General features: G+C 39.9%; 1 protein-coding gene across 1 annotated transcript; it reads left to right on the top strand.

Annotated features, from left to right (window-relative positions):
• The first annotated feature begins 3,883 nt into the window (after positions 1-3,883).
• LOC137265238 (uncharacterized) lies at positions 3,884-12,169 on the top strand. The gene is made up of 8 exons (XM_067800592.1): positions 3,884-4,055; positions 6,408-6,602; positions 7,734-7,904; positions 9,088-9,267; positions 9,751-10,178; positions 10,858-10,969; positions 11,703-11,785; positions 12,134-12,169. The coding sequence occupies exons 1-8, from the start codon at positions 3,884-3,886 to the stop codon at positions 12,167-12,169; spliced, it is 1,377 nt and encodes a 458-aa protein (XP_067656693.1).
• The last annotated feature ends 701 nt before the right edge of the window (positions 12,170-12,870 follow it).

The raw sequence follows: 12,870 nt of genomic DNA on the forward strand, positions 1-12,870 counted from the left end.
TGAGGAGGGGAACGGTTTAATCTCAGAATACTGGGGTAATTCCACCTACAGGAGGCAGTTTTTGGATCAGGTTATTCTGGAATGATTCGAAGGGATTTAATCCAGCTATACCAGTGTCAGAATGTTTCCCGTTGCATGTTGCTGGTAAGTGATAATTTTCTAGACAAACAGAGTAGGCGTCTTTGACGCGGGATAAAGGACACGCACTCCTTCTCTAACACACGAGAAAGTTTGAATTTAAGGCTTAAATTCCTCTTTGTGTAGCGCAGGCTCGAGGTGAAAAAAATGAAGAGTAAATATCAACGGAGGTGGCATTAGAGGTTCCCATGGCAAGGGCAGTCTACTCTAAATCATAATGTACACATATATTTGCGATGATTGGTCTTCAACACGAACATAGCACATCTCATGGTGACCATGATGGATACACATGGTTTTCCTGACCCGTATGATGGTTTGACTCACAAAATACGACAAACTGATAAGAATCCATGTTGATCTTATTATCATAAATGCTCATTTAGAAAAATCTAACAAACCAAGTGGAATGTTTAATGTTGAATGTATGGGTGAATAGGAACATTCAAAATGTTATTTTGCGTTTCTTACACGATTCAACGTGAATACCGAGTGTAACCTCCATGTGACTGTGTGACAGCCAGCACCCTCCTCCTCATACCCCTGTCAGCCTCCTGATCCTCTGACAGTCCACGCCATTCTTCGCATAATTCAGCTTCCAACTGAGTCGGCTTCTGTACAGGAAGACAAAATAACATGTCCCAGATATGATCTAAAGGGTTTAGATAGGGGCTTTTTATTTAATGGTGAAAGGGTGTGGGTTCAAATCCCAGATAAGACTCAACCTAACAAAAGTACGAGAATCTGTATTTGACTAACAAAGTGTAATCCCAAACACAGCATATGTTACATTTGACCACTTTCTAAATAGCATTGTGTCTTTTATATCGGTCATCATTTGCCCTTAAGCACATACAGAAAGAACATCAGTTCATCGTGTCCTTTCGCAGCATATACCATTTAAAGTTTGATAATGATACTCAAATCTTTCGTACCCAAGAGTCACCAGACACATTAAAATCGTTTGTTTTTGTATAAAGGAAAAAATACAGGTGTCGCAAATCGCCACAAGTCTAGAATGGGTTCAGTTGAGCATAGGATGGTTTATCACATCTCATAATGTCAGTTTCTCAAACCAACACAAATTGTTTAGCGTTTTTAATATTATCAGTGAACCTGTCTTTACGGGCCTCCACAGCAGTCCTGAAGTTGCACAAACATCATACGTGCACACAAACTAGTCACGCCTATAATACGAAAACAATACATGCGAGAATTGTGTTTGAGAAGAGTGCAGCTTCACTGTCGAAAGGTGTATCAAATTTGACACGGACGGACGTGACTACTGTATGGTTACTGAAGTGCCACTGTGATGGTATTTGAAGGATTGCAATCCGTCCCAATCACGGGACTAGCCTCTGTATCAGAATATCTTGTCACATAATAAGGTCACAAGAAAATAATTCTTCTCGTTTCTGATTTATCCTAACTCCCTTCCTCTCCCCTCTCTCCCCCTCTCTCCCCCCTCTCTCAAATTGTCTTTCTCTCTCTCTGTCTTTCTTTGTGTCACAGCCTTGCAGTGTCACGTCACCTTTCCTATTTCTCCGAATCTATTCCTCTGGAGGGTATTGTTCACGTTGAAAGGAATTGGACTTTGAATAGAAAATGCTAACGTATGGACTATGACAACGATATCGCTCGCTTCCAAATTGATTGCAATTACGTTTCAGTAAGGTGTCAAAGCGTTCGGTAGCAGTTGTTGAGTTGACATTAAGCAGATCAAAGGTGATATTTACCCTGACCCCCATGGACTCGAGTGACCCATAGCGCACCTTTGTCAAATGTACATAGTACCACTAGTAGGACTTCGTTCCCATGCATGGCAGTGCACGAACAATCCAGGTAGCTTGAGACGCCAAGGTAACTGACGTCTCCAAAATCAATGGCGACACATGTCAGATGTCATCTTGTTAATGTACATCCATATGACACTTTGCTGACGTGTAGGCTCATTTGAATAGTATTAGTATCCGTTTTGCATATCGGTGTTGAAATGCAGACCCGTGCCAGTTATATTCGGATATTTGAATTTACTGTCCGAAAATTCAAGTAAAATTTGTACATTTGTGATGAATCATTTTACCAACAATCTAATAATTCCTGTTTAAGTTTCATTTGCATATTTATTGAATGGCAACCATTTAATCACTATATGTATTTTGCCGTGAAGTCCTTTACCGTGGCGGCCTATGGGATTGTGCATTGTGGAACCATACGCAAGTTGATACATGCGACTGAATTATTAATAAATAGTGGTCTGAAAATAGAACTGAAGTTATGTGCGCAGAGCAGAGATAATTTCACAATTGGTTGTCAGATTTTATAAATATCCATCCTGAAAGCAGTTTTCGAAAATTACTTATGCTACACTGAAATAACATGTACGTATATGGAAATTACGTGTAGTGTCTAAATGTGTTTGAAACAGGCACTTGTTTGTATGTGAAGGTCTTGTTACTTTAACGTCATTTGCCGCGCAGAACAAACGCATGTATCCTGTTTACATGGTGTTTCTTGTTACAAACATGTTGAATAGCATGCTTTAGTCATGAAATACTGTAAGTGTTTCATTGTGAACACATATTCGTGTTCTCATACAAAGGCATCACGTTTCGATACTATCTGTGACGCCTGCTGCCCAATAACAAGCAGTGGACATGCTGGACAGACTGCTTTCAATCCAAACTAATAACTGGAAGTTAAACAGAATTGAATTTATCAAAATGTCCAGTCCTTTAACTGTCAAATACCCTTTTGGCTGTTTTTCATGTTACATAAATCAAGGATGTTTGAAATTTGTTTTGAAGGTGTCACGTTTAGTTCATTTTCTCGTTATATTTGCTATCGTTAATGACTAACTGTTAATCAGCTTCAGTGTTCTTGTGTCATGTAGTTGTTTAATGTACTCTCTCTCTCTCTCTCTCTCTCTCTCTCTCTCTCTCTCTCATACTACACGGAGTCCTCAACTATTTTACTCCAATAACATGATATGAAACTACATCAACGTGTATTGATCAGCTGACATGAAATTGCTTCCTTGTAAAAGACTATTTTCGGCTGTTGCACTACCACAACACAAGCAAGTTCCCGTAGTTTACACATATTGTTTGTCACATGACAGGGTGACGTTCCTTAGTGCTAAGAGCCATCCAGCGATTTTTAGTTTCGGGCATGATACTTTCCCTCATGGTTTCTAATTCAGGTTAATGTAAACGTAACACATTTGTGAAACACCTTTTCGCTAACACCTCAGTGAGTCATAGACACATGTTCGGGAGATAGTTAGATTCGTACTATCGGCTACTTTTGAACGTCATTTCTTATGATTTCAGAAGGGTTTTTGCCGCTTCTAGTTCGTATGAAGACCGCCTACGACAAGTTCACAGGTATTGCAAGCATAAGATTGTTCAACCTTCTGAGATGACCTACAAAACATTCCCTGTCTCCAAGCCCACGTTTACTGCTGGTCGCCAGCATCCTATGACACTGTCCAATGATGAAGCTATTGTTTGGGACTCCGAGACTTAATCACGCAAGCACGTGTAATATGACCTCTGACATCAGGCTATCCTGCTACTGGGTAGTGTAAATGACATATTGCGTAAACTCATCTAGCATAGGAATGTTTAAACCACCGGAAGCCACTCCAATACGCATCTCATTATCATCGGTCACACTGTCTATATATAGTGAGAAACAGGGTTACCTCTTTCATTAAGTCACAACACACTACGTTCAGGACAGGATGATGGTCACGGTATTGCTTGCCCTTTTAGGGGCCCTGAGCTGTGTCAATGGTCAAGATGTGAATATAACGGCATACAAAGAAAGCACCTTTCGCTTAATGGCTCTGCCAAAGGTGTTTGGGGATATTTCAACTGAGGCAGCATATAATGCAACGCTTGAGTTCTACAAAGGTGAGATAAAATAATTTAAGTTGTTAAATTGACGCTTCGCAATGCGGAGATCTCTCTGTCGGTTAACGTCATAATAACGTCGGTTAACGTCATAATAACGTCGCATACCGTCAGAATAACGTCGGATAACATCAAAGTAACATCAATCGTCGAACGTTTCGTTAGGCTATAACAACTCTTACTAGTCTTATGGTTAGTTTGGTTAACGTGTTCGCTTCTGTCTAGTCTTATGGCTAAAATGTGTGCTTCTTTCTTCTTTCGTGGTTAAATTGTTCAATGTTTCCTAGTCTCGTGGTTAAAGTGTTCACTTCTTTCTAATCTCATGGTTAAGAGTTCGCTTCTTTGTAGTCTCCTGGTTAAAGTGTTTGCATCTCTCTGGTCTCATTGTTAAAGTGTTCGCTTCTTTCGCGTCGCGTGGTAAACGTGTTCGCTCTTTGAACCGAAGACCGTGATTGAAATTCTGATCGAGGTCAAAATGTGGAAGTTTTTGTTGTGTCCTGGTGATGTTGCTGGGATATATCCAAATTGGTGTAACATTTCACCTAGTCTAAATCTGTGTAGGCTATATGATTGTTGTGGACATCAGATACTGAAAGATAACGGTGCATTTAATAAGCTACTGATAACAAAGCAGGTAAGTGAAACAATTCTTTTCCATAAGCACGTCAGTAAATGTAAGCATGAAACACATTTCTCTTTGGACGTTTAAACATGTATACTTTATATGCACGAACAACGTCACCCTAAATTTGCTGTTAACATATGTTTACATTCAGTAAACATGGGAAGAACAAATGGACATTGCTCATAAAAATCTCTACCGTGTTAGTATTTTCACTACTGATTATATGGCTGTGTCAGTTAGTTGGATTTGTAAATCCGATTTCTCAAAAAATAAACAAGTTCTTCCAAAAATAGCAATGACTTTACTTCAGCCAGAAGATTATTAAACCGATAAGCGACTTTGTATTTATACTAATGACAAAGAACGAAATTAAAATGTCAAATAAAATTCTGTATTATTAAACTTGCCTTAGTCAGAAGAAATCAGTTTGACACTGAAAACATATCTTCAAGAAAGCTGAACTAATATGATGTCATGCTGTGTGATAAAGGCAATCCTTCTTTACAACTATGCACCAGAGTATGTTATTTGTCAACCTTTCATTAATGACAAATACAACACAGAACTATATTTCAACCTTCCATTAATGACCAATACAACACACTACTATATGTTAACCTTTCACTGATGACTAATACATAACAGTACTACATGTCAACCTTTCATTAATGATTAATACCACACAGTACTACATAACAACCTCTCATTAATGATTAATACAACTGGGTACAATACGTCAACCTTTTATTAAAGTCTAATATAACACAATGCTACATGCCAAACTTTTATTAATGTCTAATATAACACAATGCTACATGTCAACCTTTTATTAAAGTCTAATATAACACAATGCTACATGTCAACCTTTTATTAATGTCTAATATAACACAATGCTACATGTCAACCTTTTATTAATGTCTAATATAACACAATGCTACATGTCAACCTTTTACTAAAGTCTAATATAACACAATGCTACATGTCAACCTTTTACTAAAGTCTAATATAACACAATGCTACATGTCAACCTTTTGCTAAAGTCTAATATAGCACAATGCTACATGTCAACCTTTTACTAAAGTCTAATATAACACAATGCTACATGTCAACCTTTTACTAAAGTCTAATATAACACAATGCTACATGTCAACCTTTTACTAAAGTCTAATATAACACAATGCTACATGTCAACCTTTTACTAAAGTCTAATATAACACAATGCTACATGTCAACCTTTTACTAAAGTCTAATATAACACAATGCTACATGTCAACCTTTTACTAAAGTCTAATATAACACAATGCTACATGTCAACCTTTTACTAAAGTCTAAGTATTCTGTATGCAAATCGTTTACTAATGACAAACGAACCGTTGACTCGTCGAGACGGCACCTCAGGTTCGATCCCCAGAATATTATACGTTTGAAATCTATTTCGAGTTCGTCTATCTGATACTCTTCTAGCTGATCGAAGTAAACAGAGAAACTTTAGTTTGCTGTAAGGAGTAGTTTTAGTTGAACGCAGGTTTGAGTCTCAAAATGATAGTCATGGTAAGCATATGTCGCTTCAGATTTGTTTCCACAATGTACCTGCATGTGCTTAACTAAACTTTTGTTTACGCAGACACCCATTCACTTGCAAAACACACCAACTCATTCATTCAGCCGTAACACACGCACTCACGAAACTACGTTGCCACTCACTCACTCACTGACGTTAATTTCAGCTGGCTGCGTGGAATGTGTCGGCCGCCACTCCTCGACATACGCCCACCCCAACGCCTGCAACATGTACATGGAATGTGTCCGCTTTGGCTCCCAGGTCTTCATCTACGGCAAAACATGTGGACTTGGCCGGATTTATGACGAGTCACTGGGCATCTGTGTGGATCAGTACTCGGACGTATGCAGCAGAGTGGGACGTACGTATGTCTGAGCCTAATCAGGCCATGTGACCTAGGGTACAGTTACACCACAACATATTATTTTGCCACGTGGATTTGATATGAAGAAAGAAAACTAATAATTAAGAACGGCGTGCTCCAAATACATGCTTTAAAAATAATGATAGCAATTTGATTGTTTGTGGATTTTGTGAACAGATAAGTTTGATTAAGTTACATTTGTTTGGCACAAAAGAGGCTAACCATGCTTTTGTTCGGAAAGTAGAATATTTTGGACAGGAAAATAGTATGTGGACTTCATCTTCGATGTAGAGATACTCGAACAACACGGAAATACAGATATTCTGTGCGAGACTTGGTGCGTGATGAAAACGTGATTTGTCAGTTTAAAAAATATCCGCATTTCCGCTACCGTGGTATTGCTGGAATATTGCTTAAAGCGGTGTAAAACAAAACTCACTCAATTTTATGGAACAGCACATTAATGACGTAGATATCCTTGTCAAAGAACTGGCCAAGATATCACGTATCACGATCTTCGTTTCATCGGTGCATGTTGTGTCTTTTGAACCGAACACAACACATGTTGCATAAAAGTGAAAAATGAATATGGTTCCGTCAACAATAAGTGTTTACACGGGGCAGTGTTGCTGTTTCTCCAGAAAGTGACAAATCGTTTCCTTTTTACGACGTTTTAGCATTTCTCCGATCTGTTGACAATGCCAGTCAAGTCAGCCCTTTGTATTCCAGACTGTAAGTTGACCCGGTCACCTATTCCAATTAGAGGAAACTAGCTTAGGCCTAATGGTCGGACTCGAAGTCTTGGTTCATTTGGTGTAATCCAGTCCAGACGGCGTTCATAATATCAATCACTGGTTTGTCTCCTCCGAATGCTTACAGAAATGTGGCTGAACTTTGTCTGAAGTAAACATTTTTGGGTTTGCTTCGGGACCATATTGTGGGTTTTTGTGGTTTGTTTTTCTTTGGGGAAGGGGGGTACGAGGTATTGTTTCAGGTTGGGGGTGTTGTTTGTCGCCAAACAAAGCAAATGCCAAGCTTTTTAGATATTGTAGTCTGAATTACTGACTGACAAAATGAGTATCGGTCTATTTAGATAGCATTAATGTGTATGTTTTGTGCCAATTCTAGATCCATGTGACCTTGAACAGATGATACCAACTGATACCACGAGTTGCGGCCCTTTCCAGGTCTGTGAGAACGATGTGTACGATACGAGGTACTGTACCTCGGGCTTCGGATTCAACGTCCTGACTGGACAGTGCGACATCCAGTGCCCTCCTGTACAAAACCAAGAAGTGTGTAAGACCGAGTTCCATTTTACTTTGAAAAGGCGTGACACTACGTATTCATAAATCAATGTTTATTACTTGTATTGGAGAGCGTTAGTGCAGTGGTAAGACGTCTGCTTATCAAGCGGAAGGCCCGGATTCGATCCTCGGTGGAGGGACCTAGATTCGGGCCATGAGGTGGGCACATTCGCGTTGTATCCTAGTGCAGAATACTTAGATCCACATTGTTTCATCTCACCCAGCTGCACAATGTTTACCAGTGAAGGTGTGCTGGTAATGTGAGTGTTTAGTTCACTGCGCCTAACAGGTACCACGGCTGTATGCTCCCCAGGGAGTTGAAAACGTATCGAAAATGTACGAAAGTGCCTTATGCTTTAGGATAGTAACGAAGCAGGCACCGTAAGCAGACAATGTGTCCGGACATGAGCCCCATATAAGTGGGCTATTACCATTCCTAAAACCAGGTTTCTTTGAAAGGTCAGAAATATCTGGAATTAAAATGCAATTTCGTTCATTCACTAAACCAAATATGACTTCCATCTGAGGTTAAAAGTCACCATTACTAGTCCATTCTATGTTATCACCAGACGTCCACACCACTGCCACGAGATAACAACCTTACGTTTCCACAAGAAATAGCAGTCGGTTGTACAGTATATGGTGCTATATGTGTTGTTAGATATCACATCACTGGACATTATTGTGGTTGTGCAAGAAACGCGTTATTTCAATGATTACGAAAAGAAACCCGTTCCAGTTTGGTATGAAATTTCTCATAAAAGCAGAGTCGCTCAGATGAAATGAACATTGATAGATTAATGCAATGACAAATCCTTAAAACTAAAAGAGCCAAACCAGTTTCGCAGGAAATCTTGAATGTACGAATTTCGACTATCATAAACATCTATTCGCGAATCACTATCAAATTGTGACTGTATTATATTTCCGCCAAAAGGAGAGCGAATCCTGCCCCGATGGCGGAACCCGTCTTAAACAAATGCAATAATATAGACAGAATACAAAATAACATCGGACATAGTGTTTGTCTTTGATGGTTCTCCTGTGGAAATGTTCTCCACATGTGGACCAAAAATATCTTTTCTGAAGCCTATAAAAACACAACCCTAACGTCTGATAAGTACCAACTGCTTCACTAACCATCTAACTCCATTTCACGAATTTAATTTCCACAGTGAACGAGACATGCTCTGCTGTGGCAGATAACAGGTACTATCAGTCTTTTAAGTGGGTGAGAATAACGACAAATGGAGTTGATGTCATCCAACCCCAGAACACAACCATCCCCTGCGCCGCTTCTCTGCGTCATCTGGACCCTACAAAGTGTGGCTGTGATTTCTACAATGTAACCAATGGTAAGTAGCTTTCACTGGACAGTAGCAAAACAGGGCAAAGTTAGCACATATAGTTACATTTATACCAAATGCTTTAACACAGTTCAGAATCCAAAAGAACAGCTTTCTTCACATGTTTTTTTCACTGGGGTGGTAGTTTGGGCGAACGGTTAAGGTTTCATTCTTCTCAACAAAGTTGGAAATCGAACAAGGGAACAACGTGTACATTATCCAACGCTTTTCACCTGATCCGACCAAATTGCACTGAGTCGTCACAACTTCTGATTCGGGTGTCATTGAACTCTGCCTGCCTGTTTCGTTGTATACATCATCATACGTCTTACGAGACCTATCCAACCCATTACACTGAAATATGATTGAACTTCACGTCGGAGCCACTTGTTTTAGCAGTATGTCATTGTGTCTGGCATTGTTGGAAAATTGCAAGTAGATGTGAATGTACCACGTTGCCAACGACCTCTGCATGTGATGATGCTGTTTCAGGATGTCAAAACATAACATCAGTGCACTTGTCTTCATCGGACAACTCCTGGAACCTTGCTTTCAGCAACGCCCCCATCGACGGCTCCAGTTCCATCAATGGAAATGGCACTATCACCAACAGCAGCAGCAGCGAATTTCCCGCGTCAGCCTACTTTATGGGTCGTCGTACCTTTGCTGCCCCTGGTATCATCGGAAATGACCTTGGTCTCAGATTCACCTTCAGTTTTAACTTCCTGTATATCCCGGATCCAAACAACGACCAAATCAGCTCCCAGTCTTACGCCCTGGCCGATAACAGCATTTGTGACATCGATCCAACCTACGGGTGTAAGCTGAACCTGACCTCTCCGGTCAGAGGTAGCGTCGTCTGCTACGTCAAACCGAAGAACGAGACCGAACTCCACGTCGAGGAATACGTAGATGACGTGGTAAGTAACGATAACTCCCCTAAGCTCCTTTCATGAAGCACATTTTACTAAGGTTAACCTTAACTGCCATTCTTTAACATTGCACTGAGGTTACTTTAGTGACTTACGATCACCATAGTGCTTTGTGAAAGGAGGCTCAGGAAAACTGAGGCGCATTCTGCGCGTTAACACTCCACCGGCAGAAGGTTATGGATGATTGAATCCATTTTAACTAATTCCTCCATTTAGAGCAAGAAAAGGAAAAAGAACGTTCATTTCATTTTTGGATATTTGACAGAATGATACTCTAAATTACAGCTCATTTTGCATGTGCGTAAGTTGGAAATGATATGTTAAATACGTAAGATATGAGTCATTGAGAAACTGACTGATACGTCTTAACGCTTGTGACAATTCCTTGTTCATTTACTCATGTATTTACTGCCAACGTATGGTTATCATGTCCACTTTTCAACATATGTCAACGGTATATTTGATGCACCGGTTCTTGAGCAAAATTCTAAAAGAATATTCTAACTCTGATCAGCTGATTTCTCTATCTACAAGACCATACAAATAGAGAACATGTCAATTTAACCGTACTATGCCAATATGCCAATTTGTCATGACTTTATACAATCAATGTCGACGCCTTGCCTTAAACGTGTTTTATTATAGAAGCTTTATCTTCTGTCAACAGGATCTGAGCGGAAGGGTCAGCGTATACTTCGCCAAAGACGATGACAAGGGTCTTCTGATTGTAAACGACAATACAAGACCTGAGCAGGTTGTGGCCTTTGATTTCCCCGCAGGTAAGCTATGGGCGGAGAAAGATCTTGTGTGCATAAATGAGCCCTTGGGTTTGCTCTATAGGCAGGCTGTTTTGAGTTATCGACAAATCCAACTCAGTTTTCTTGGCATGATCGTCAAGCACAATCTTATTGTCATACGCTCCACCAATGCTAAACTTTTGCCCTACATATAAGTCACAAAATATTAACAATATCATTCACGACGCCTATTCAGGCCTTGAACTTCGAAAGCATTGCAATCACACGTGGTTCCTAAAATTCCGTTGGAGGTTTCTTTTTACTGTAAATGAGACGTTAGAAACTTCGGTTCAGGCCCGGCATTAAATGGTACAAACATTATTGGAAATCGTTACAGTAAGATTCACGGTAATTATCAGGACTTGTACTCTACGTAAAATACAGACACTCACAATGAAGGGTTATACAAGGCGATGTCGACTATGTATTACGATACGTTGTTGAGAAATGTACCACTCAAAAAAGTAGGGGATATTGGACGTACCAGGTTGATAAAATGCAAAAGATGAAGCCGATCAGGAACCAGATGATGAAGAGAAATTAAGGGAAAATGTGACACTTCAAACATGCATTGGTATTGGCACATTTAGAGACATGCCTTAAATGGTATTATATTAAAAAGAGACAAACCTATTGCGAGACGCTGATTTTTTATATTACTGGGAACGCTGGGATGACACATCTGAATAATTGCAACGCTGGCTTTCTGTTCCAGGTGTGCGGGCTTCTGGGAATTCGTGTCCTTTGAGCATCGCTGCTGGCACAAATAAGAATTACTTCTCCGGCTACATTGATGATGTGAGTAAAATGCCGGCGGCAGCATATTCACGTGTCGTCAAAATCTTGAAGTATGATGACCAAAAGAATGTATACAAATATACTATTTGGGAATTAAAATACAATATCATTCAAGGAAAGCCAGAAAGTCTCCAGTTTTTTTCCCCCTAAAGTTAGAGATTAAAAACGTTTGCAATGTCGCACTAGGACCGTACGGTATGACGGGCCGATAAACAGGGCGCGATGACCAGATGTCACGTTGGCCATTACGTTTAACTTGGTCGACCGTTTATGGATAGAAAAATCTGTTAACAAAGTACTCCGACCTCTATTTTGCAGATTATATATTATATATTTTCTCTCTTCCAGATGTACCTGATTAAACTCTGTAGCCCTTTCTTGTAAAAGTGTAATCAGTGTACAACTATCATCGCCTGATGCAACCAGCTGATCCGTCGACACACGGCAGAAAATGGCGATTCATTGTTGTCAGACAGCAATCTGTTTTTACTGGGTAACAGTCGCTAATGTATCTTCAGGCAATCGTGTTACACAGCTGTGTTATCGTTCTTCATGTTACTGATCACTGTAGACATACTTCAAACCTGAATTAATAAACATCTGCACGTGTTTATGTGGAATCGTTGTCTTTCTCACTCACTCACTCACCCTACATTGGATACAGATGACGGTTAGGGGCATCTCATCCGTCGGACGAACAAGAACCACGGAAACATATGGAGGAGTTAGTTTTGACTTGCCCAGATATGAATGAGACAAAGAGAAAAGTGAGTGAATGCATATAGTTTTACGTCGCGCCTTAGCAGTATTTCAACATTATCACCCCTGATGGGAAACCACTGAATGGCTTCACACATTGCACCGATGTGGGGAATCGAATCCAGGGTGTCCGCTTGTTTCCTTAGGAAATGTGTTCTCATTGGACAGATGTGTCTGCTTATATTCAAACTACGACACAATGTACAGCCATAACACACACGTTTAAAACAGCACAATGTTACCAGTGTCAATTAGTCTAACACATATTTTCACACTAACGATACACCATCGGATCCATGAATATAAAATATATGTTAAAGGTAAAT

This window comes from Haliotis asinina, chromosome 15, assembly GCF_037392515.1.
Source record: "Haliotis asinina isolate JCU_RB_2024 chromosome 15, JCU_Hal_asi_v2, whole genome shotgun sequence".
Taxonomy (NCBI): Eukaryota; Metazoa; Mollusca; class Gastropoda; order Lepetellida; family Haliotidae; genus Haliotis; species Haliotis asinina.